We start from the raw sequence: 27,402 nt of genomic DNA on the forward strand, positions 1-27,402 counted from the left end.
GTTGTCTAATACTGAAAATGCTGTTAATACAAGTAGTACCCAAGACTGGTGTGGTTTCTCAATCTCATTATGTCTATTTTGTCACTGTCTGCTAGATAAAACAAAATAGGCCTTTATAATATTGCAGCAATTGCAACACACACTAAATAAACGAGACTGTTTTGGCACAAATGGTCATTTTTATAACTCGACAGAATATAATTCACGAAGTACCAATATCATATGCCTATTAGGCCTACTACAAGCAAAAAGCAATATGTTAGGAAATAAGTTTCACATTTCATTCATACGTTCCAGTTTCTCAAGCATGAGATGGAAAAGTAGTAGTACGAAATTTTTATATAAATTTGGAATCATCATATTATTCCCAAATTTGTGTCAGCCTGCAGCATCCACAGAAAACCCTAATCTCATGCCATTAGATTTGTATGCATGCTTTGAGAAAAATCTGAATATCTTTTTGTTGAGAAGGCCCAAACAGAATTAGCCAGTGTCCTATATATCAGGACCAAATGATGGACATCCCAACTGTGGCAGTATGTTGTTTGCGTGTATGACAACAGCTGGAAAGTTTGGCAAGGTTTGTGAAAGCTCATTTGAGGAAAGTTATCTTATATATCCTTGTGGCTCTTTGAGACTGTTTCACACTCAGTTTGGAAAGATACTTGCTAGATCCCTGACCAGCTTATTATTACAAATCTACCCATGTCATCTACAACATTATTCTTCAAATGCTGGTTTAAACCACATTTGTATTAGGCGCTCCTTCTGGGATACAACAGTTGAAAAATGACAATGTTTTAAATCTTGTTTACTGACTACATGAATTTTAAGAAGGGATGCTTCAAAACAGTTAAACCTGCTTTAAAACTTTTCACACATATCCATGTGCACATTGTCGTTAGATGAAACTGAAACTATAACAGAAGCCAATTTGATAGTGTTAATGACAAATTGTAGATTCATCAACTAATATCAGGCTACAATGACCCAATAACAGTTTCTTTCATTCAGGGGAAAGAAAGTCTCCAACACTTTACAGTCTTTTGCGGAAATTATAAGATAGAAAATGGCAACTTGAAGCAACTTGTACCAAAAGTACACTTTGGCAGGTCTTCCTCACTTTCAGATCTATCTGATTTACAAAACGGCAGCACAGAGAGTCAACAGTAAAAATTAAACCTGATTATCTTTTTAACATACTATTATACTATTTCTTCAAGTATGAGGTTCTAAAAGACTGAAAATTGTGGAACAACCCTAGGTTTCATTTATGCATGCACTTGTTACTGCTTTCCAACAAATTATGTGATTTTAAACTTGATGTTCCAAAATAGTGATCTGCATGAGAAACTTTATGGATAATTAAAGACTTACAGGGAAAATGAAAATCACCTTGTAAATTTGGTATTCTTAGAGAAAAAGAACGCTCTTTCAAATAGTGGTTAACACACATGGATTAGGTATCATTTCAGAGATGTCAGTGTATAAGAGTCACATTTTTGGCAGCAAATTTTTTTCAGTCTGTAAATATGAATGTGGAAAACATAGATCTTTCAGATTTTTGCATGTGTAGAGATCAAGCAATGTGGCTTACACTAGGGAAATATTTCACTGTGAGAAAGTTTATTCAAGACTGAATGGCACTTGGAGCAAAATTATTGACTCAAATTACATAAGAGGTTGTCTTAGTTGCTGATCAATTGTCCAGGTTGAGTAGTTGTGGTCTATGAAACATGTTTGTTGCTAAAGTTTCCCCAGAGCAGTGCTAGACATTTTCAGAAGTGCTCCTGGTTTCATTGAATCAACTGGCAAGAGTCAACACCTGGTTCCATTGGGTCAATTGGCAAGAGTCAAAGGAACAGGGATATCTCTGAAGGCATTGACTGTAGAATGGCCTTTTGTCATTGGATTTCATATCTTTGGAAGCATATGGGCTATCACACCAATGTGTGATTGGATTGAAGAGTTCCTAGAGAACAGAATACAGCATGTCATTCTCGATGGAGAGAAGTCTTCTGAAGTAAGAGTGATTTCAGGTGTGCTGCAGGGGAGTGTCATAGGACCGTTGCTATTCACAATATACATAAATGACCTTGTGGATAGCATTGGAAGTTCACTGAGGCTTTTTGCGGATGATGCTGTAGTGTATTGAGAGGTTGTAACAATGGAAAATTGTACTGAAATGCAGGGAGATCTGCAACGAATTGACGCATGGTGCAGGGAATGGCATTGGAATCTCAATGTAGACAAGTGTAATGTGCTGCAAATACATAGAAAGAAAGATCCTTAATCATTTAGCTACAATATTGCAGGTCAGCAACTGGAAGCAGTTAATTCCATGAATTATCTGGAAGTAGGCATTAGGAGTGATCTAAAATGAAATGACCATATAAAATTAATTGCCGGTAAAGCAGATACTAGACTGAGATTCACTGGAAGAATCCTAAGGAAATGCAGTCCAAAAACAAAGGAAGTAGATAACAGTACACTTTTTCACCCACTGCTTGAATACTGCTCACCGGTGTGGGATCCATACCAGATAGGGTTGATAGAAGAGAGAGAGAAGATGCAACGGAGAGCAGCATGCTTTGTTACAGGATCATTTAGTAATTGTGAAAGCATTACAGAGATGACAGATAAACTCCAGTGGAAGACTCTGCAAGAGAGACGCTCAGTTGCTCGGTACGGGCTTTTGTCGAAGTTTCGAGAACATACCTTCAGCAAGGAGTCTAGCAGTATATTGCTCCCTTCTACATATATCTCGCGAAGAGACCATGAGGATAAAATCAGAGCGATTAGAGCCCACATGGAGGCATACCGACAATCCTTCTTTCCATGAACAATACGAGACTGGAATAGAATGCTCCATAGAGGTACCTATAGAGGTACTCAAGGTACCCACCGCCACACACTGTCAGGTGGCTTGTGGAGTATAGATGTAGATGTAGATGAAGGGTAACCCCGCACCTGCAACAGTATTTATATGACCAACTTCCAAGACCTATTAACTGAACCTGTCAAGATCTGTGCAGTCTCATACATTCTTTGGTTTCTATCAAGCACAATTTGCCCACAAATGATAACATGCAATACTGTAATAATTTGTGAGGCCATCTTTAATTTTGTTTCAGTAAATACCGTAAAAAGCAGGTGCACAAGCAAGTATTTTGTTACTTTGAATGAAAAACTTGAAGTTCCAGTTGAATCAAAGCAAGTGCTGTATCGTGTGTGAGATACAGAGGCGAGCGAGTGTGCCAGATCTTACCCCAGTCCACTGCTAGTAGCGACATGTCACCTTAACGCACCTGCGCCAAGCACGCAAGTATTGCACCACAATTAAGTATGAAATTAAAAGTCAAAATTGATATTTAAAACTTTGTTGTTAAAATATAGTTTAGTACAATAATGTTACAAATACCATGTCTCCATGTACCTAGACTTGACAGTTTCCGTAAAAATGCAGTTTTAAGAGAAAAATAAGTGGTGCTAAATAATAAAGCTAGAAAGCCAGAATTTGGTCAGAATGTGCCTATGGAGCTCATAAGTAAGTGGTACAAGATTCAAAGCTAAAAAACGAAAATTAACACTGGAATCCACGCTTTTAGGAAAAATGGAAAGGACTAAATATATGACTTGAAAACATTAAAATTTGGTTTATGCTTCAGTTAACACAAAAAATCACAACTAAGAGACCATGTTTTTGAGTAATTAAGTGAAAACCAGATTTGGAACTAAAATATAACAAATTGTTGTAGATTAAATAACTGCAATTTTAATAGTAAGGAAGTTTGGTTAAAGCAGATGATAAAACCTACCAAATAATAGAGCTATACCAAATTTTAGAGTTGTACTATTAATAACAGCCAATACATGTTCATGTAAAGGTATGGCTCAGAGGTAATGACCTACTGTTAGTTCCACTATAAAAATTCTAGAAGGCAAAATTTTTATTCAAGCGAGCTGAAACTTTTTCTGGGCTTTCAAATAACTTACCTGAATAGATGTAAAAATTACGAAGTTTCTGAATTAATTAATAACTATGATATTAAAGATTATGTGTCCGAGAAGGCGGTCTTTCTGAGGCTGCTGGTGTGTGTTAAAACAGTAGAAATCAGATGTTCCCTCAGCCTTCCGCTATGGCACCTATATAAATACAGCCCAATAGGCAGTAAGGAGGTTCACTTCACACTTAGCCACTGTAAGATCCACGTCTGTTTAACATCGGATCACGCTCTGTCTTGGATGACATCACACCCGGACTGTGACAAATCACGCATCTGCGGTAAAAGCAGATAGTGGACTCGCAAGGACTTAGAATTCGCCAAAGTAACTGTTAGTGTACCGTTCACGATATTTACAAATATGCTTGGCAAGTGGTGACTATTATTCCCACTTTTATGGTGAGGATTAATTTTGAACATTTATTTCGAACATTCAATTGAGTATTACTAGTCAGGGTGAAAGACAATCTGACCGTAGAGGTCGCCTCTGAACTGTTAAAAGTGCTGTTTAGAATAGAAAGATTTACTGTCGATTGTACATAGTGAATTTCTAAGTGTTGTACGTGAGAGACTTTACTCAATATATGTATTAACTAGAACTTCATACTTTGATTTAAAATCATAGTCCTGATCCTTCTAAGTAGAAGGAGAATAGAAACATTTCTTTCAGTGGGCTGGACCAGAATGTGGCCATCCGGACAGGAAACTAAGGTCAGTATGTTCCCCTTCGCTTTCTGGCTGATCACAAAATTAGTTGCCAGGCTCGCATGAATAAGACAGCGAACTTTACAAATAACCGACTATTACCATCATTTGAAGGACTATAACTGCCACCCCACATATGGTGCTTATCAGCTGGGAAATGAAAGAAATCAATGAGATTGAACAATGAAAGTGACTGGTAGGAAATAATGAACTCGGTAGGCACTAACAGGATACCGAAGTGACACAGGCAGAAACCAGTGCGAGAACAGTGCTATAATTTACTCACAAGTGTGGTGAATAAACAGTGGATGTCAACAATGATAACTTGGATCATGATGGAAGGAGGGAAGAAGACGACACTGGATCGCGGCTGCCTCCAGCGCTGAGGTCAAAAGGAGACAGTGCATCATCATGGAGCTGAGTAGGTCTGCGAGACATCTGCAAGCTGCGGTGCAGTAGGCAATACCTGCAGCCATCTTCACCGCCATAGCTGCTGCTGCCTGCATTACGTTGCAAGCTGTAGCATCATGGTTGCTGGTGCACCACTCCAACACCATTTGCAAGGTCAAGCAATTAAGTCAAGAATATTTAAAGTATTTATTAACTGCTGCTAACAGATTACTAAAAATGGATACCTATGTAAACATCAAGAAGGACCCGGTCTCTGACCGTGAATCTTCAGAATTAGAAAACTGAATTTTAAGAGGATGGTTCTGTTGAGCCACTAAATATAAAATTGGAGGTTGATTTATCAAAAGTAGAATCTGATTTGAATTTAAATGAGACTGCTATGTTAGAACCAGTCTCTGATGAGGAAGTCATTGAGATCGAAGTCAAAAAGTTAAAACAGAATTAATAACTTTATAAGATAATGAAACTGAGCTCAATATGTCTCAAATTCTGTCAGGTCAAGAAATGCGAGAAACTCCTTTGAAATCAGTGGAAATGAGAAGTGGCAACATAGAGGCTCCATATTGGATGCAATTATTGTTTGCTAAACTTGAGTCACATCTTAAGGAAATGAGGGATAATACACTAAAGTGTTAAAAGATAGTAATAAAAAATTGGAAAGAAAAATTGATTCTAGTAATAAAGAGTTAAGAGATGAAATGACCTCAAAAATGAATAGTTTAAATTATAAAACTGATGCTATCCACCATGATATACAAGTTAAGGTAGGGCAACAGTTAAATAAAATGCATGCATAGTACTGTTAATTGCATAATTGACAAGGTACACAGAGGTTTCCAAGTGCAGATGAACTTTTGAAAGTGAGGTTGTCAGAAAGAATAGGCAACAAATCTAAACTTTGCTCTAACAGAATAAATGTGGTAAAGGTTAAAGTAGATACCTGTCAGAAAAATATTGAGGAAATAAAAGAAACTTGTGTGGAATTTTGTGAAGAGGTGGACAAAACATGTTCTGACAGGGTGGAAGCAGTAGAATTACAGTTATAAGAACTGAATACTAACTTTGCTAATCTAGAAAATAGACTGACCTCTAGTAGTTCTAGTAATACTACTGTGCAGCATGTGGCTTCAGTTGACGCCGCTTTTATCGGGTGTTGACAATTCTTATGTCTATGATGCACACAAACAAATTCATCCACTAGAATCCTGGAATGATTTTAAAGAGATTTTGCCTAATGCATGGTCATAAAGGGAGAAAATTTTCTTCATAAGAAGTCACTTGTCAGGAGATGCTTTGTGGTAGTCAGCTGACATTATGATAAAGTGGTAAACTCTGTCTGAATTTAATCTGCTTTTCTTAATGAATACTGGTCACACAATAAACAAAACTATGTTTTAAGAGAATTTTGGAGTGGTAAAAAGTTTGCCCCAGGACGTGAATCAGTAAAAGATTTCTCTAGGAATGTGTTTCACGACTGTCACATCAGACAGAAAAAATGAAACCGGATATGATTATTATGGGTTTAGAAGGTAAGCTGCCCTAGTACTGGCAGAAAAGAATCATTTCCACATCTAGAGATAATGTAGATAAATTCATTGAATATCTAGAGAGACTGGAAAAAATAGCTACTGCGGAGCAGCAAATGCAGAATAGTAACAGAGCTTCTAACAGTCATGTACAAAACAGAAATCAGGGCAATGGGAACATAAATGTTAGAAGTATGGAGGTTAGGAATACAAGAACTAATTATCAAAATTGGGGCTGTGGCGGAGGATAAGGTTGTAGACACTCACCATGCTTTTGTAACAATTATTATGACAAAAGCAGGGATGTAAACACAGGGCCACTGAGACAAGGAGGAGGACAAAATGCTACCATATCTAATACTGTAGCAAATGAACGCAACAGGCCGCGTGTGGGAAACTAAATCCCGTCTATGAGGAAACTGGCGCTCAACAGGAGGTAACCGTAATACAGCCAGTAACAAAAACCCAAGCAACAGTGAAGCCAACACACACAGACAGAACAAAGGGATGATGAAATAGGAACAGACAGTACCAGTGATGTGTTAAACCACTCTCATAATATAGTGGATAGTATTGTTGATAATCTAGAGAAATGGGTCAAAAAGAACAAGAATACACTATAGGTAATAGGAAAAAGTACTTAACGGATTTGAATCTGATGTGGATGAAGATGAGACAAAAGCTTACATCTTCGATAAGAGCTAAAGTTGAGGTAGCGGAAGTAGACTCAGTTTCGCAAAGTTTTAAAGAGGAGAAGTTGATGAATGAAGGGGGTAGCAATAGCAATGAGGTGAAGGAACCTAATAGCTGTATTAACTTTCCACAAATAGTAGAAGCTGATGACATAATATAAGCAGCAATGTTGTACAGAGACACAGTTGCTCAGAGTTAGAGGATAGTTTGGCTGATGTGCAGCAAAAAGAAGTAGAGAGAGTTGCCAAGTGCTTTGATTTAAAATTAGTGGACAGGTTGGAAAAGGCAGCTAAACATGTAGAAATTGATGAGGTGGAAGAAAATTGAGAAGGATTTACTAGAAGATGTATATGAGAAAGCTGTTCTGTTGTGACTCGCCGATCTTTCAAAGTGCCGCCGCGCAGCTGCGCGTCCTCTACATGCAGCGCTGTCTGTCAGCCATGCAGCAGCAGCACCACCTAAGCGGCCAGCCAGCCAGCGGCCGCTAGACTCTGACTCAGTTATGATTTAACTGTTTAAGTGTACACACGTCTTACTCTGTTTACTTTATCTGTGACTTTCATGTATTGTGTCTTCTTTGAAATATATTTGTTCAACTTGAAGTTATAACATGTTCAAAGTAAAATAACCCTGTTATCAAAACAAACATATCAGGAGTAACAATACAGTGCCTTCTTGACAGAGGCAGTGAAGCAAATGCTTTGTCCCAAGCATTTTTTCATTCTATTCCCAATAAAAGTGAATTAACAGTCATGAAAGTAAGTGGTTTAAAAATAATAGGTGCTACTGGAAAAGTTTCTAGACCAGTTCAGCATGAAGCTTTGATACCCATTGGTATAAGTGTTGTAGTAATAGATCATCCTTGTTTAATAGTGCTAGGCTTAAGTGTTATGTTGATTGGTACTGATTTCCTGTCAAAATATCAGAGAAAGATTGATTGACCAGAACAATTTAGTTTTAACTTTACCTGAGTCTCAAGTGATAAAATAACCTTTTATAGGAAGTCATATAGGCAGTAATAATGAAACCTCGGAACTGCCTATTAGAGTGATGAAGAATAAAAGGTACTTACAGGAAAATAATGTATTGGGATACCCAAGGGGTACAAAGGAATTAAGTCTATGGAATACTGTAGATCTTCAGAGATTCAAAAATAACAGTAACTAGTTACTGTAGGGAGTCTGCCACTCTTCGGCGGATACACGGTTCAGTGTACCGTGCAGTCCCAGCTGGATGGAACTTTATTTCTGTTTCAAGTTTCATTCCCTTCTTCTGTTCTATCATAGTAAGTAAGAATCATGTATGTCTTCATGTTGTATATATTCTATTAGGTTATAAAGTCTTTTTAGTAAGTAATCTTCCTAAGGTATGGTGAAAGTAAATTTGGGTACCAATAAAATGATAAACATGGCTAAAAATAAATAGATAAAAATAAGATCGATAAAAAGGGTTAGTAATTACAAAGTAGAGATACACTTTGCATTATATGATGTTATTAAAGCTAGGAATGCTTAAAAACAATCCATTAGAATCTGCATAAAGCAATAATTTCGGTGGGAGTAAGGTTGTCTGAGGAGAAGAAAGGGTAGGAATGCAATGCTCCTAGAGGCATTTTAATCAAAGGGAGATGTGTGGAAGTGGTGTGAGGATCACACCAAATATATAAATAAATAAGGAGATCAGTGGACTGACAAAAAGACAAAGGGAGAAAGAAGTGGCGAAATAGATTGTACTTTGAAAATGAGTAAATGGAGAAGTAAAGCAAATAGGCTGAGATATAAGATTAAATGGAGAATTGATGAATAATTTCCCTCACATATCAACACATGGTGGAAAAACGCTTAATTTTGCTTAAGGCAGATAGTAAATTTAATTGGTAAAAATAGACAACAGAATCCTACAAAAACATTGGGAAATGCAGATCATAAAAATCAATATGTTGAAAATAAAAACAAATTTTAACAATGCATACAACAAGGCAAAGTAAGTGCTGTTAAGCAAATGACTTCTTTAGTAAACTAATCCACACGATAATTGAGCCAAGCAAAAGTAAAACTTGTAAAAGTTATTCAATCTTCTAAGTTAATGGAACATCTCAAATAATAAAATAAACTGCAAATTTGCCAAAAAGTCACTGTTTAAGAACATAAAGGTAACTGGAATACATAAAAGCTATGAAATATAAAAGAAAAGAAAAGCATGAATGCAAAGTTTGTTATTCTGGCTACATTATGAAGTAAAATGACTTGTTTTCTCAAATATAAATTATTGCTAATTGTCTTTCTGACAACATCTTAATTATTAGCACTCTTGCCAGAATATAGACTGTAAAATGTGCTTTGTCCTCCTTTAGATGTAAGTTCAGAACAGAAGCTTAGGCTATGTTGTCTGTATCTCAGGGACATGGAGACTGCATGAAAGACTACCTTCAAGCTACAGTGGGAATGGACGCATGGATGACCCAAACTGAAGTGAAACATTCCCTTTCCTTTTATAATAAAATAGAATGAAAAAGTAAATTCTCCTCCCACATTTATAATCACTTAGTGAAAAAGTGTAATACAGATGCCCACCTTAGTGCCTACAATTCTGGTGAGCACTAGTAAAGTCAAAAAAATGCATGTGAGTTTCTTTTCAGGGAAAGACTGAAAAATTTATAAAAAAAAATAGCAATAATAATTTTGTAACTATTGAAAAATTTATGTAATGTTTCCATATAAATTTTGTAAATGATTTTTTGAAAGTCTTTTACATTATATTTTCTATGTGTGTATATAAGCATGATTAATTTTGTATGTGTAGTAATAAGGAAATTTCTAAAAAAACTTTGTTTAAAAGAGGTAAACATCATTTTTTTTTTTTTTTTTTTTTTATATTTAATTTTATTCAAAAATACATTGTTACACAAAAATAAATAGGGGGTGATGACGCAAAGAAAGCGCTGTATCATGTGAGAGAGGCGAGTGAGTGTGCCAGGACTTACCCAGTTCATTGCTAGTAGCGACATGTCACCTTAACGCATCTGTGCCTAGCGCACAAGTATTACGCCACAATTAAGTATGAAATTAAAAGTCAAAATTTACGTTTAAAACTTTGTTAAAATATAGTTTAGTACAATAATGTTACAAATATCACGTCTGTATGTACCTAGACTTGATAGTTTCCATAAAAATGCAGTTTTAAGAGAAAAATAAGTGGTGCTAAATAATAAAGCTAGAAAGCCAGAATTTGGTCAGAATGTGCCTATGGAGCTCATAATAAGTGGTCCAAGTTTCGAAGCTAAAAAAAGGAAATTAACACTGGAATCCATGTTTTTAGGAAAAATGGAAGGCACAAAATATGGGACTTAGAAAGGTAAAAATTTGGTTTATGCTTCAGTTCACCCAAAAAAACCATAACTAAGAGACCATGTTAAGCTAACTCTTATAGTTTTTGAGTAATTAAGTAAAAACCAGATTTGGAACTAAAATATAACCAATTGTTGTAGATTAAATACCTGTAATATTAATAGTAACGAAGTTTGGTTAAAGCAGATGATAAAACCTACCAAATAATAGAGCTACACCAAATTTTAGAGTTGTTGCATTAATAACAGCCAATACAAGCCAAGCAAAGGTATGGTTCAGAGGTAATGATCTACCATTAGTCCCATTATAAAAATTCTAGAAGGCAAAATTTTTATTCAAGCGAGCTGAAACTTTTTCTGGGCTTTCAAATAACTTACCTGAATAGATGTAAAAATTAAGAAGTTTCTGAATTAATTAATAACTATGATATTAAAGATTGTGTGTCCAAGAAAGCGATCGTTCCGAGGCTGCTGCTGTGTGTTAAAATAGTAGACAAAAAAATGTTCCTTCGGCCGTCCGCTGCAACGGCACCTATATAAATACAGCCCGAGAGGCAGTAAGGAGGTTCACTTCGCACTTAGCCACTGTAAGATACGCGTCTGTTAAATGTCGTATCGCGCTCTGCCTCGAATGATGTCACAGCTGGACTGAGACAATGGATCACTTAGAATTCGCCAAAGTAACTGTTAGTGTGCCGTCCATGATATTTAGAAATACGTGTGGCAAGTGGTGACTATTATTCCCATTTTTATGGCAAGCATTAATTTTGAACATTTATTTCGAACCTCCAATTGAGTATTATTAGTCAGGTCGAAAGACAATCTGGTAGGAATTTACCGTAGAGGGCACCTCAGAACTTTTAAAAGTGCTGTTTAGAATAGAAATATCTACTGTTGATTGTACACAGTGAATTTCAAAGTGTTGTACGTGGGTCACTAAAAAAAAAAAAAAAAAAAAAAAAAACACACACACAATTTTTTTTTAAATCCATCTTTTATTCTACATGTTCGAAAGTTTTACAGTGTATAGATACATCCTTTAGCAACAATATTTTCATTTCTCCACATAATTTCCATCCCTCTCAACTGCCTTATGCCATCTTGTAACCAGCATCTGTATAACTTCATGGTAAATTTCTGGACCAACCTGTTGGAGCCACTGTTTGGCAGCATGCACAAGGGAGTCATCATCTTCAAACCTTGTTCCACAAAGAGAGTCTTTCAGTTTCCCAAAGAGATGACAGTCACATGGAGTCAGGTCAGGACTGTAAGGCGGGTGTTTCAGTGTTGTCCATTCGAGTTTTGTAATCGCTTCCATGATTTTTTGGCTGACATGTGGCTGTGCATTGTCGTGCAACAGCAGAACATCCTGCTTTTGCCGATGTGGTCAAACATGACTCAGTCGAGCATGAAGTTTCTTCAGTGTCGTCACATATGCATCAGAATTTATGGTGGTTCCACTTGGCATGATGTCCACAAGCAAGAGTCCTTTGGAATCAAAAAACACTGTAGCCATAACTTTTCCAGCAGAAGGTGTGGTTTCGAATTTTTTTTTCTTGGGTGAATTTGCATGATGCCACTCCACTGACTGCTTCTTCGTTTCTGGTGAAAAATGATGGAGCCATGTTTCATCACCTGTCACAATTCTTCCAAGAAATTCATCTCCACCATTCTCGTACTGTTCCAAAATTTTGCTGCATACCGTTTTTCTTGTTTCTTTGTGAGCCACTGTCAACATCCTGGGAACCCACCTGGCACAAACCATTTTTAACACCAACACTTTCAGTATTCTGCAAACACTTCCTTCCCCTATCCCAACATAGCGTGACAATTTGTTCACTGTGATGCATCTGTTAGCAGTCACCAATTCATTAACTCTCTGCACATTGTCTGGAGTGTGTGCAGTATGAGGCCTGCCGCTGCGAGGACAATCCTCAATATTGTTGTGCCCGATTTCATCACGTAACCTGCTTGCCCACCGACTAACTGTACTGTGATTGACAGCAGCATCTCCATACACCTTTTTCAACCTCTTGTGGATGTTTCCCATTGTCTCATTTTCACAGCTCAAAAATTCTATGACAGCACGTTGCTTCTGACGAAAGTCAAGTGTAGCAGCCATTTTGAAGACATGCTGTGACGGCGCCACTCATGGGAACACGTTGAACTAAGTTTGAAAACAAGCGGGAAGGATGTATCTACACACTGAAACTTTCACACATGCACAATGAAAACTGTATTTTTACAAAAATAGTGTGCATTTCTTTTGGAGTGACCCTCATACATGAGAATTTACTGAAAATATGTATTAACTAGAATAAATGAAAAGCACAATAGAACAAAAGCAAACTAGTGCTTTTCATTTATTATAATTTTGTTCTACCAAGAACCAATGAAAAATTCTGTTAACATGATATTAACTAAAAATTTAAACTGTCATTTAAAATCATAGCCCTGATCCCGCTAAGTAGAAGGAGAATAGAAACATTTCTTTCAGTGGGCTGAACCAGAATGTGGCTGTCCAGACAGGAAACTAAGGTCAGTATGTTTCCCTTCACTTTCTGGTTGACCACAAAATTAATTGCCAGGCTCGCATGAATAAGAAAGTGAACTGTACAAATAACCAACTATTATCATCATTTGAAGAACTATACCTGCCGCCCCACACAGTCAATACTATTTATAAAATATTTACAGACATAAAGCTGACATTTTTTCACATACCACTGAATGTTCCAGCAGCTAGTACAGATGGCACATATGGATGATATGCGAGGGCCGTTGTGCAAGAAGTTGTTTCCAATGTTTTCTGTGGAGCAGCTGTAGGGTCGAAATTCTTTCTGTTAAGTAGCACCGACAAATAAAAAAGTGTTAGGTCTAAATGTATAAACCAGATGGGAAAAAAACATTTCATCAAAATGATCATTTATATTTCCAAAAATTATAGTCAACTTCAGAGTGAAATCTTCCATCTATAATTTATTATAATAATCCATCACAATGATTGCTGCTTTCTCTTACGGTCACATTTTATTGATGTAGATTTGCAATAATGTGCCTTTCATTATTTTGTCTAAAAACAGTTTTACATGTTTTTTGAAGCATTACCACCCTTAACCGATCACAACATTAATAATAAATCTTCTTCTTGTCTAAAAATATGTTTTTGATGCACTCAATATTCCTCACTAGCAAAACTTACACCAAACTTCTTTCTTCAGCCTCCTCTCCATGATCTCTTGTAGCAGTTTCAAAGTATGAGAAAAAACTCCCAACATTGTTTCAACATTGTTAACATTGATAGGAATCATTAACATAGAATAAATCTTTCATTCTGCAGCAGAGTGAGTGCTGTTTCGAAACTTCCTGGCAGATTAAGAGTGTGTGGAACCTTACATTGCCAACTGAGCTATCCCAGAAAGACACACAGTCCACGTCCACAGCTTCAGTTCTGCCATTACGTCTCTCCTACTATCCAAACTCGACAGGAGTGCTGCTGCATACCTTTCATCGTACCTCAACTCCGTGAAGAAATGTGGTAGCCCACCAAGTTGTGCAGGAGAAATTCCATAAGCAGAGGAGAGATAATGGCAGTACTGACAGTACAAAAGCATGATGTGAGGCATATCAGCACAATCCCTCAGTGGCAGGGTTGAGTTGAGATGGTGGGCTGTTGTCAGGAGTATGACCAATGGTTGCTCAAGGAAACATCATTATTAGCCCAGAATGAGATTTTCACTCCGCAGTGGAGTGTGCGCTGATATGAAACTTCCTGGCAGAGAGAGCAGGCAGGAGAGCTTCTGTAAAGTTTGGAAGGTAGGAGAGGAGATACTGGCATAAGTAAAGCTGTGAGGACTGGGCGTGAGTCGTGCTTCGGTAAATCAGATGATAGAGCACTTGCCCGCGAAAGGCAAAGGTCCTGAGTTCGAGTCTCGGTCGGGCACACAGTTTTAATCTGCCAGGAAGTTTCATCATTATTAGTCATTAACTTTATTGAAGAATACACAACAACACTCGTAGCAATACTTTGCAGTGGCAATAACCCATCGCCTCCTCGTGAGTGTGCTGAAGGCAGCCTGTTTGACACCAGCGGCTGGGCAGGAATGCTGACACCTGGTGTTTGTGGCAGCACGTGTACTGTCTCAACATGGCTCTGCAGCTCAATCAGCTGCTGTGATTCTAGCAGCGGAAGGTAGCACAGTCCTCTGCAGTGGTGTCCGCCCTTGCAAAAGAAAACACAGAGTGTCCACAGCGATGGACTTAGCATCAGCAGAAGGCCTGCAGATGGGGGATGCCATGTTTCATGGTGGCTGCTTGTAGGAACGTGTCACCACTGACTTTGGCTTGTAGAAGGTGCTGCCACACTGGAGGCCTTATGGCTAAAAATAATGGGTATTTGTTCTGGTTCAGGGCCTACTTGTTTTGTTGAAGCACCATTTCAAACTACATACACTGTAACAACCCATAGCTCGAAGGTGTGGCAACTAGCCAGCTGATGCCACAGCTGCCTTTTCTGCTGTACCGATGTTACTGAGTTGCTGGCCCCTGACACAACTTGCTATGTGGAAACTGACCAGTGGCATTGCTGCAGCTGATGTAACAGTACTTTGGTCTGCTATGCACTTGCCTACTCCCGTGGCCCTTTCCAACAGCCAGGGCAGCATTGCTACTTTACTCACAGGGAAACTCCCCATCGCACCCCCCTCAGATTTAGTGGTAAGATGGCCCAGTGGATAGCCTGTCGAGAACTTAATACAGGTCAAGTATGAAAACAGGAAGAAGGTGTACTGAACCATGGAAAAAAAGCAGCAGTGAAGGGTCCAAGCTTTACAACTGCAATATCGATTGAAATCAAACAGCCATGGCATTGTGGCTAACTGGTTACAGTGTTGGACTGCAAGCTAGATGAGCCGTGTTCAAAATTCACTCATGCTATTTACTTCCCCCCCCCCTCACAACATTATGGACTGTCCGTCCCGTCACTAACACGTTTGTTCTCTTTCTGTAGTCTTGGCAGTTGTCATACTATACAATGATTATAGAATATGTGTTATGTGGTTAAATTACATTACTGTTGCAAGTAAATGTGATGAGTAGTTAGCGCAGGCGAGCTGTTGTGTAGAGGTCTCACAGAAACGAAAACAACAAATAAACGGGTGTTAGCTATGTTACAACAAAGGACTTCAAGAGTCAAAACTTTCAAAACAGAACGCAACTTCAAAAATGTTAAAAACATATGCTTTGACATAGAGCCTGTGTCATTGTGAAACTCTTTCATTCATTCGTTGCTGCTTCTGTGACAAACTATTATGTTTTCATCATTTCCTTGGGAGTGATTACATTCACATTAATACGAACTCCTAAATCAGGCAAGGAGGCATATCTCACTCACTCACTAGGCACAAAAATTAGATGCGTCAATAAGAGATTCCTATCATATGACACACATACTGTCATTAATGCCGTGTATGAAACGCCACACGAGTTTTCTGATGGAGGATTCGGTTGACTTGTCATAAAACATTTGCGGTTCCCGTTCAAAAGGTACTTCCTTTCGGCTGCTAATACAGTAGTTGTGCAGAATCAGCTGTCACTGTATGTCCCTTCCTTACACCTTGCTGTTGCAAATGGATGTTACACCACGACACAGACGCAAATTTGAACACAGTGGAAAAAAGAAAGAAAGAAACTGGTAGGAGGGAGATTTGAACGTGGTTCGTCTGCTTGACTGTCCAACATCGTTACCACTTAACCACAATGCCATTGCTTTTCCAGGCTTCTCTATACTGCACTTGTCCTTGGGCCATTCACTGTTCCTATTTTGCTTTTTTTTCATAGTTCAGTACACCTTCTTCCTATTTTCATGCTGGATCTTTCTGATGGGCTGTCCACTGAAAACTCTTACAACTGAATCTGAGAGGGGTGTGATAGGGAGTTTCCCTTAGTCAGTGGCACCCAATAATAGTGGTGGCACTAGACTAGATAGCTCAACTGATGTGGGTCCAAATCCTGTCTGGCACACCGGAGGTTTCAGAAATCATTGACTGAGGTACGGAATGTAAAAATGAAGCTTATAAATGAAGATGATCCAACACAGGCCTTTCATTCTGAATTTCTTTTGTACTATTAGTATGTGGTGTTTCTAGTAATTACAAATCTAATTCTTGGAAAATTTTCATTGTCTAGTAGAGTTGGAGTAACAAGATTCCAGACAGCCGGTAGCACTGTTGCCAGCTTTCAGTTGTAAAGTGCAAATGGCTGCAGATGGAAACAATAGCCATCTACTGTGCTCTGGCAACACCAAGGCATTACCACAGAAATGTTTACATTATCATGTTACATTACCGGTTGAGATAGATATGTGAAATTGACAAGCCCGGCCTATAGCAAATATCAGGGACCTTATGTTGATTCGACTATAGGACATTCACAACTAAGAGTTATTTGCTTAACTTTAAATGGCCGTATACAGGGCTTCAGGTTTGGTCACTGTTACGAAACTGATATTTTATGTAGGAGCATGGGGGAGAGGGGGGGGGGGAATCTTTTCCTACAATCCATAATCACTCACATGCATCAAACTCATTGACAACACATTTTATGACCCTGACCAAAAGAGAGAAACCCTATCCTCATTTGTCCAGAATCTCAACACTTTCTCTTCCAATTGTCCCTCCTTGTCTCAGAGGATACCCCACCTGGATGTTAACTTCCACCTAACGGCAGCTTCATTACAATGTTTGTTCACATTAAACTTACCAGTCACTGGCAATACCTGAACTCCAACAGCTGCCACCCATTCCAAACTAAAAAATCTCTTCTACACAGCTTTGCCAGCAATGGCTGCAGCATCTGCTGTGTAATACAGCAATAACTCAGTAAACCATAAGTCAGGTTGAGGCTTTTGCAAATGGAATCTGTACTCCTCATTTCGTCCTGAAACAGATCTCTATATAAATCCAACATCCCTCACGCACTGATGATGATCTTGAGAAAGTGTCCCGTCTATTACTGAGTACTACATAGGACTGGACCAAGTGAACCCCATTCTCCAACAGATCTTAGACTAACTCTCTTGTGTCGTGAAATGAGGATACTCTTCGCACTCTGATCAAAGAGGTATTTTCAGTGCTCATTCAACCTTACATAATAATCTCATCTGTCCATCTTTTAACACTGCTTCCAGCCCCTTACCCAGATGCAAGCCTCTTCCAAACAGTCACACAGTGACTACTATCCCAACCTTGTCATTGGCATTTTTTCTACATTAGAGGTAGGGCTGCCTGGGCAAACAGCCTATCCACCAACTTTACTGCAATCACTTGCAGCATTCAATATGGGTACCTATTCAGATAATTCAATTAACACATATGCTGCTCAACAAGGATGAGATGACTTACAGTTGAAAAGTTTTTTTTTTGCAGAGCACATCTGCAAACTCAATTGGATGAGTCATGTATGGCAGATGTGGTGTCTTGTCAGTAAGCTTTGATATGGGCACATGTTTATAGACACCTGAAGATAAGGCTCAGTTTCTCAAACCTGATAGTGTAAAAACTCCAGTCAATAAATAATTTTACACTGCACAGAACAGTTGTGGTTTGGCAAGTTGTTATCCTGTTCTCCTTGCCTGTCCACTGCTGAAGACCTCTCCACACGGCGAGACGCGAGCTGGTCTCCTAACACTGCCACTGATTTAAAAGATGCTGTGTGATAAATCTGACCTGTTTTGTTTCGTGAGCTTCTGTCAGACTCTACAGATGCATCACAGCAGCTAATTTTGAACACCTCAATGAATCAACAGCACGAACCTAAGTGTGTCATATTTTTTTGTGTCCTATCTGAGCCAGACAGTAATTTGCAGTACAGCAAATGGCACTTCAGCTTAGATTGGTATCACTTGTATCGGTAAAAGTAGTGGTAATTATATAATGCAATTATCTTTGCATGTACCATCCACTTCTTTTTCTTTGATTGTCTGAAGCAACAAATGGGAGTCTGTGAAAGGTTTCCTGATAACTTTGTTATCCATGATAGAATTAGACTGAAATGTGATAACTTGCCTTTTAGCTAGAAGCCACCTATTTAGCCTATATTACAGAGCACACCTAACCCTTAAGTGAACAAAAACTCAGCATTTAACATGATCTTACCTACTGACACTGTACAGGGAGACTGATCCCCTGTGGTCACACCATGCCTCATGCTTCACAGCACTGGATGCCACAGCTAAGATACTGCCATTGCAGTTCCATGACACTCCTGTGACTTTTACCTGTTTTGGAAGCAACAAGTTAGATATACTATATAAATATATTAGCCATTTCAATAAAGCACACTGGACCCATACCTCTACATCACATGCTGCACTGGATGGCTGTAGAGTGTACAACTTTTGTGCTTGAGTTATGTCATCTTCATAATTGTTTGCATAGCGTAAATCATCAAATGCACGGCTTCTGTTATTCTTTTCGAGTTCTGTTACAACTGCAGGGCAAACCCTGTTTAAAAATGAAGCAAGTCTAGAATAGTCCACTTGAGGAGCACAGGAAGTCTGCTCTTTCTCCTCTGTCTGAATCTAAAACAGAAATGATGAACACACAAGATAAAAACATAGGCAACCAAAATACAACACAGTACTTACTTGTTCACCAACACTGTTTTACTTAGTAGGCAACACTTGTGTAACACAACTGAAGAAAAAGAGTAAAACTTTCATATTCATATAAATCTGGACAAGAATAACTCAAACAGAGTCATAGCAAATAATTAACTTACTTTACTATGCAGAATCAATATGGTGATAAGTATTAGCAGCACAGCACTATACACACTGCTGGAAAAAAAATGTTGCAACACTAGGAAGGAGTTGTGTGACATAAATGGAAGTTCGAAGGCATTTACCTACATCTTAAAGATGACATCTATTCAAATTTCACACCAGTTGCATAAGAGTGGCGCTAGTAGCACCACTATGATGCAAATCAGGTTTGCTTTAAATATATGCTGTAACAGTAATGAGTGTTAGTTGCCTTTGAGATTGGACAGAGTTGGTTGATGTTAACAAAGCATGCCTTTAAGGCGACAAAGATGCTGTTATCAACACCTCACTGAAACTGAACGAGGTAATGTAACAGGACTACGAGAAGCTGGAAGTTCCTTCTGTGATATTGAAAATGACTTGGTAGGAATGTAGCCAATGTACACAATCACTGGCAATGGTAGCTATGCAAAGGTACGGCCGCAAGACTGGGCTCCAGATGGCCATGTGGCATTACCGAGAGGGAAGACCATTGTGTTCGGCATATAGTTGAAATTGGTTTGTTTAAAAAGCTAGGGGAAGGGACCAAACTGCTAGGTCATTGGTCCCTTGTTCTGAATAAAACAATGCCACAAGGGTGAGAGTAAAACAAGTGAGACTGACAACACAAAACAGAGACAAAGGAAAAACCACAAGAACGACAGAATAGCAACAAACACTTAAATTGATAAAAGGGGAGAAGAAAACCACAGAAACGCAAGAAACAGGTAGAAAAGATTAAAATGACAAAACAGATTACCATGGCTGGCTGACCATGAGAATAAAAAGGAGAAGCCAGCCACTCTGCAACACACTCAAACCTCCACCCTAAAAGCACTAAGGTGGATGACACAGAGGGACAAAGGACATGCACTAAAACTTAGATCAAATGATAAAACCCACCCTCATGAATAAAACGTAAAACTAAAGAAGCCGATGAGGTGTTGTCAGATCAAATTAGCAGCAACGAGTCCGTAACCAAAGATTTCGTCACAGGGCAGTCAAAGTGGGACAGTGCACCAGAATATAGGCCACTGTCAACAGGGCGCCCCATCGACACTCAGGCAGGTCATCAACGCACAGGAGGTGGCCGTTGGGCACCCAAGCGTGGCCAATGTGGAGCTGGCAGAGAACCACAGAGTCCTTGCAAGAGGCCCGCATGGAGAATTACCACACATTTGTAGTGTCCTTAATGGCACGCAGTCTGTTGTGCAGACTGAGACTATGCCATCCGTTGCCCAAAGCCGAAAAACCTGGTGGTGTAAAAACGAACGGAGGTCAGTTATTGGAATGTCGATCTCCATAAGTGGTTTCCATGAAGCCTGTTTGGCCAGCTTGTCAGCAAGTTCGTTGCCTGGGATTCCGACTTGTCCTGGGTCCACACAAACACCACTGAATCAGACCATTCCAGGGTATAGATGGACTCCTGGATGGTTGCTGCCAAAGGATGGTGAGGCTAGCACTAGTCGATAGCTTGTAGGCTGCTCAAGGAGACAGTACACAGAAGAAACAACTCCCCAGGGGATGAACGGATCTGCTCAAGAGCACGAGATATAGCCACCAGCTCTGCAGTGAAAACACTGCGACCATTGGGCAAGGAATGCTGTTCAATATGTCCTCGATGGACATATGCGAAGCTGATGTGACCATCAGCCATCGAGCCTTGGGTGTAAACCACTTCATGGCCTCAGTACATGTCAAGGATCTATAGGAAGTGACAGCGGAGAGCTGCGGGGTGAACTGAGTCCTTTGGGCCATGTGAAAGGTCCAGGCGAAGCTGCTGCCTAGGTGTACACCATGGAGGTGTACGGGAATGGACCTCGAGTATAGGTGGTAAAGGCAAGGACTCCAGTTCAGATAGTAGGGACTGGATGTGAACTGCTATTGCAAGCCCTGACCTGGGCCTCCGATGTGGGAGATGAACTGCCGTGGGCGGGAAAAGGAGATGGTAATGTGGATGTACAGGAGAACTACAAATGGGTGCAACGTAACTGGTGAGCAGTTGTGCATGCCTGACCTGCAATGGAGGGACTCCAGCCTCCGCCAGGACACTGGTCCCCGGACTCATCCCAAAAGCTTCCACTGTTAGTCAAACACCACAGTGGTGCACTGGGTCGAGTACATGCAATGCTGGGGGTGCCGCCGAACCATAAACCAAACTCTCATAGTCAAGGCAGGATTGAACAAGAGCTCTGTAGAGCTGCAGCTGTGTAGAGCGATCTGCACCGCAGTTGGTGTAGCTCAGGCTGCGGAGGGCATTGAGGTGCTGCAAGGACTTCCACTTAAGCTGACGAAGGTGAGGAAGCCAAGTCAATTGGGCATCGAAAACCAGTCCTAAAAATCAATATGTCTCCACTGCAATAAGGTAAAGTTGTGGTGGCTAGAGCCCATGACTGCGCCTTGTGGATGGCTGCCTGTAGGTGCCACTCAGAAGCACCAGTACTGGTGGAGCAGTACGAAATGCAGAAGTCGTCTGCACACAGAGAGAGTGAGACAGATGGCCCTACAGCTGCTGCTAGACCATTAATGGCCACTAAAACTAGAGATACACTCAATACAGAGCCCTGCGCGGAAAGTATGAAGCAACAGTAAATTCTGCGTAAAAATTGGGCGCAGGCCTCGGAGACCCCACTCGTATAATGTGGCAAGGACACGATGCCGCCAGGTCATGTCACACACTTTTTGTTAATCAAAAAAGATGGCAACAAGGTGTTGGCATCTCGAAAAGGCTGTTCAGATGGCACAATCGAGGGACACAATATTCAGTGTTAGAGCAATCCAGGCGGAAACTGCCCTGGCACAGAGCCAGTAGGCCACAGGACTCCAGGACCCAACCCAACCCAACCCAACTGCCGACACACCATACGTTCCAGCAGCTTACAAAGAACCTTTGTGAGGATGATGGGCTGAGAGCTATCCACATCAAGTGTGTTTTTGTCGGATTTGAGCACTGGTATGATGGTGCTCTCCCACCAGTGCGATGGAAAGACGTCACCGCACCAGATCCGGTTGAAGATCATGAGGAGACGTCGCTTGTAGTCAGACGAGAGATGTTTAATCATATGACTGTGGATACGATCTGTCCCACATACTCTGTCAGGGCCATGTGCAAGGGCACTGAGGAACTCCCACTCTGTCAATGGGGTGTTATAGGGTTCACTGTGGTGTGTAGTGAAAGAGAGGACTTTCCCTTCCATCCGCCATTTGAAAGTGCGGAAGACTGGGTGGATGAGGGGAGGGGGGTGGAGGGGGTGGGGGGAATTCTCCGACGCAGAGGCGTGAGCGTAGTGCTCAGCAAAGTGCTTGGCAATCGTGTTTGCATCGGTAGGTAACATGTCATTTATGTTAACACCGGGAACACCTGTTGAGGTTTGGCACCCAAAAACTCGTTTGATCTTCGACCAGACTTGGGAAGGTGATGTATGGCACCCAATGGTCAAGACGTTCCTCTTCCAGCACTCCTGTTTCCATCATTTGATAAGCTGGCAAATGTGGGCACAGAGCTGTTTGAAGGCTATGTGCTCCAGGGAAGGGTGCCGCTTATGCCGCTGTAGAGCTTGCTGATGCTCCTTAATTGCCTCAGGTAATTCCAGCAACTACCAAAGGACTGTTTTTCGCCGGGGGCACCCTAAAGAATGAGGGATCGCATTTTCTGCTGCAGAAATGACCATTGTAGTTACCTGCTCAACCACCACATCGTTGTTACCATGTGGGGGAGATTCAATGGTGACAGCAGAGGTGAAGGCTTCCCAGTCTGCCTTGTTTAAAGCCCATCTGGGCAGATGTCCATGGGCCTGATCCCGGGGCAGTGACAGGAAGATGGGGAAGTGGTCACACTACACAGGTCGTCACATGCTCTCTAGTGGATACATGGGAAAAGGCCAGAACTGCAAATCGAAAGACCAATGGCCGAATATGTGCCATATGCCACACTGAAATGTGTGGGGGCACCTTTATTTAAGAGGCATAGGTAAATTTACGACATCTCTGCCTAGGCCAGTAAGCACGGTGCCACCCCACAAGAGGTTATGAGCATTAAAATCTCCCAAAAGTAGGAAAGGTTTAGAGAGTTGATCAATCAGAGCAGCCAATGCATTCAGGGGTACTGCACCATCTGGAGGAAGATATACATTGCAGACAGTTATTTCCTCCATTGTTTTTATCCTGACAGCCACATCTTCAAGAGGGGTTTGAAGGGGCACAGGTACACTGCATACTGAGTTCAGGACATAGACACAAACTCTACGTGACACTCAATAGTCATTATGGTTCTTGTAATATCTCCTATAGCCATGAAGTGCAAGGGTCCACATTTCCAGGAATCAAGTTTCCTGAAGGCCAAAGCAGAAAGCAGGTGTAAAGCTTAAGCATTGCCGTAGCTAAGCCAGGTGGTGGAAAAACCACTGCAATTCCACTGGAGAATGACGTTATCGTGAGGCTGGGAAGGCATGAAGAGTGCAAGGAGGCAGGTTATGCCTCTGGGTCACCTGCTGCCACAGATTGAGTATTTGCAGCCATTTCTATAGCAGATGAGGCATCAGTGAAATACAGGTCCGCAGGGGACTCTAAGATCTCCACCACATCCTCAGATGCAGAATTGATATGGAGTGGTGGTGTTGAGGTCACCAGAGGGTCCTGTTTCTTAGCAGACTACTTCTTAGTTTGCTTGCTGTCTCACTTCTCTTTAGGGGCTTGCTGGAAAGATTTCTCTGAAGCAGCTTCAGGCACGGAGGAAGACTGTTAAGCTCTTCGTCCAGCAGCTTTTGCCTCCTTGAGCCACTGGCGAGTGTCTGCTGTGGCATTAGTGGAGACCTTGGGAGAGAGGGCCCCTAGGGGACCCCCTTTCCACATGAGAGGAGCTGGAGGAGGCTGTTGCTTCTCCAGCAGGGGGGAGAGGACCGATGTCCTCTGCATCTGGGGGTCCTTGCTCCTGAAGTAGGTGCTTTGGGAGCACTGGAGGAAGATTTGCCCCTACCACCAAGGGGGCCAGTGTATTCTGGTGGCCCGGAGGGCTCACTGTTCATGGCAGAGTGAGGAAGCACTGGCACTTGGGACGGCGATGGTGACATAGCTGCAGCATATGTTGACGTCAGCCAAATGGGGTGTAATCTTTCAAATTTACTTTTAGCCTCTGTGTAAGTCAACTGGTCCAGGGTCTTGTACTCCACGATTTTCTGCTCCTTTTGGAGTACTGAGCAGTCTGGCAAGCAGGGGGGGGGGGGGGGGGGAGTGGTGCTCTTCACAGTTGATGCAAGTGGGAGGTGGCGCTCATAGAGTATCTGGGTGCAGTGGACATCTGCAGTCTCGACATGTGGCGCTGGAAGTGCAGCAGGAAGACATGTGCCCGACCTTCCAGCACTTAAAGCACCGCATAGGGGAGGGACGTATGGTTTAATGTCACAGCGGTAAACCATCACCTTGACCTTTTCAGGCAATGAATCACCCTCAAAGGCGAAGATGAAAGCACTGGTAGCAACCCTGTTGCCTTTGGGGGACCTGTAAACATGCTGGATGAAATGAACACCTTGCCATTTTAAATTGGCGTGGAGCTCCTCGTCAGAATGCAAGAGGAGATCATGATGGAAAATGATCCCCTGGACCATGCTGAGGCTTTTACGGGGAGTGATGGAAACAGGAATATCACCCAGCTTGTCACAGGTGAGTAACGCTTGGAATTGGGCTGGGGATGCTGTCTGAGTCAAGACTGCACCATTTTGCATCTTGTACAGCACTGTCACTTCTCCAAACTTATCCTCAAGGTGTTCAACAAAAAACTGAGGATTCGTAGGTAGGAAGGAGTCCCCATCAGTTCTGCTACAGACTAAAAACTGAGGTGAATATGGCTTTCTCCATTCTAGAGCCCTACGTTCCTTCCATGGTGTAGTGAGGGAGAGAAACGATTTAGGGTCATACCTGTCGGCACTGTATTCGATCTTGCCTTTCTTAAGGGACTGCTGGTGCCGTACGGTCACCAGCAAGAGATGGCTTAGTCCGCTTCATTGCGAGTCGTCCGCCCTGATGTCACCCACTCCGATCAGGGGCTCTTCCCACAGGCGTTACCCAGCCACAGCAAAGGACAATTGGCATGATGGCTGTTGCTGGGAGCCCTGATGCCCAAAGAAGACAGGCATCTACTCCTTGGCATAACATAGGGAGTTTACAGCTCAGGTATCAGCAGTGCGATCCCTGTGTTGTCAGGGGGCTACCACCAAATGGATACATGACGGCCCCACCACAACGGACTGGCAACCATATTGGATGCAAAGAAATCCAATATTGTCATGGGGGCAAAAGAGGACAGGAGGCAATGTAAGAAGATGACATACCCCAGAAAGTGTCCTCACCCAAATAGTTGAATCGTAGGTGGAGATGAAAAGCCATGAGAAGAGATTCAAGAGATCAAATACAAGGGCACTATGGATAACTCGTGCTCCACATAAGACGTCCTTCCCCAGATGGCCCACACTCCTGTAGAATTTTGAAAGTGGCAGGTCAAACTACAGAATGGGACCTGAACTCTCAGGGCTGAAAAATGGGAGACTCCTTTTAGTCGCCTCTTACGACAGGCAGGAATACCTCGGGCCTATTCTAACCCCCAGGACCCGCAGGGGGCGTTCGGCATATGGCTCTGGTGCATTGTACAGCATCTGCAGCAGCAATTTGAGCAGCAGTTGGCACCACAGCAACACAATGAACTGTTACAAATCAGTTACTTCAAGGACAGTTCTGAGCCAGATGCCCTGTAGTGTGAATTCCACTGATCCCAAACCACTGCTGTTTGCGATTTCAGTGGTGTCAAGTGAGAACTTGGGCAGGGTGCAGGTCTGTTGTGTTTTCTGATGAAAGCTGGTTCTGCCTTGGTGCCATTGATGGCTGCTTGTTGGTTAGAAAGAGGCCAGTTGAGGCCCTCCAACCAGCCCATGTCCGTATGCTACACATACTGGACCCGCATCTAGATTCATGGTCTGGGGTGCGGCTTCATACAACAGCAGGAGCACTCTTGTGGTTATCCCATGCACCCTGAATGCAAATTTGTAGGTCAATCCATGATTCGGCCTACTGTGCTGCAATTCATGAAGAGCATTACAGTGGGTGTTTTTTTAACAAGATAACGCTCATCCACATACCAGTGTTGTAACCCAACATTCTACAGAGTGCCGACACATTGCTTTGGCCTGCTTTATCACCAGATCTTTCTCCAATTGAGCACATATGGGACATCATAGGACGACAACTCCAGTGTTGTCCACAACCAGCACTAACCATCCCTGTATTGATCGACCAAGTGCAACAAACATAGAACATCATCCCACAAACTAACATCTGGCACCTGTTCAACACAATGTATGCACATTTGCATGCTTGCGTTCAACAACCTGGCAGTTACAACAGTTATTAATGTACCAGCATTTCACATATGCAATGGCTTATCTTGCACTTACCTTTGATCTTGCATTGTTAATCTCTTAAATGTGTTACCTAGCAAAATGTATTCTAAAAAATTTCATTACTCTACATCAATTCTTTTTTTTGGTTTTTTTTTTTTTTTTTGGTGTTGTGATTTTCTTCCATCAGTCTATTTCAGTCTGAAGAAACACAGGGTAAGAGGATAGCTCCACCGAACAATTTAAACTCTGGAAAAAAGTTCTGGTTAAGCTCAGGAACTGTCCATAATTGAAACATATTTTACGAAGCTGCAGAAAGAGCAGACAGATGTTATCTTCAATCAGCATGAAATGGCAACAGAAAATTCAGATATATCACAGTATTCATTCACAAATCAAAGTCTCCATAAGTATGGCCATGTTGACAAGAGAACAGTCTACAGCACAAATTAGACTTGGCAGCATTGTTCTCACAACCAATTGCAGTCCTCCGATTTGGACCCAATGGAATAACTCTGCAATGATCTTAGAT

The 27,402-nt window shown here is 41.2% G+C and overlaps 1 protein-coding gene across 1 annotated transcript in view; it reads right to left on the reverse strand.

The window, feature by feature from the left end:
* Nucleotides 1-27,402, reverse strand: part of LOC124619876 (cytoplasmic dynein 2 intermediate chain 2-like) — a 92,576-nt gene that overhangs the window by 42,206 nt on the left and 22,968 nt on the right. The window contains exons 3-5 of the mRNA XM_047146499.1: nucleotides 19,036-19,263; nucleotides 18,839-18,960; nucleotides 13,410-13,525 (exon numbers count right to left, since the gene is read on the reverse strand). Coding sequence (XP_047002455.1) covers nucleotides 13,410-13,525; nucleotides 18,839-18,960; nucleotides 19,036-19,263 — 466 coding nt within the window. The remainder of the gene's footprint in view (nucleotides 1-13,409; nucleotides 13,526-18,838; nucleotides 18,961-19,035; nucleotides 19,264-27,402) is intronic.

Source organism: Schistocerca americana, chromosome 6 (assembly GCF_021461395.2).
Source record: "Schistocerca americana isolate TAMUIC-IGC-003095 chromosome 6, iqSchAmer2.1, whole genome shotgun sequence".
NCBI classification, from domain to species: Eukaryota; Metazoa; Arthropoda; class Insecta; order Orthoptera; family Acrididae; genus Schistocerca; species Schistocerca americana.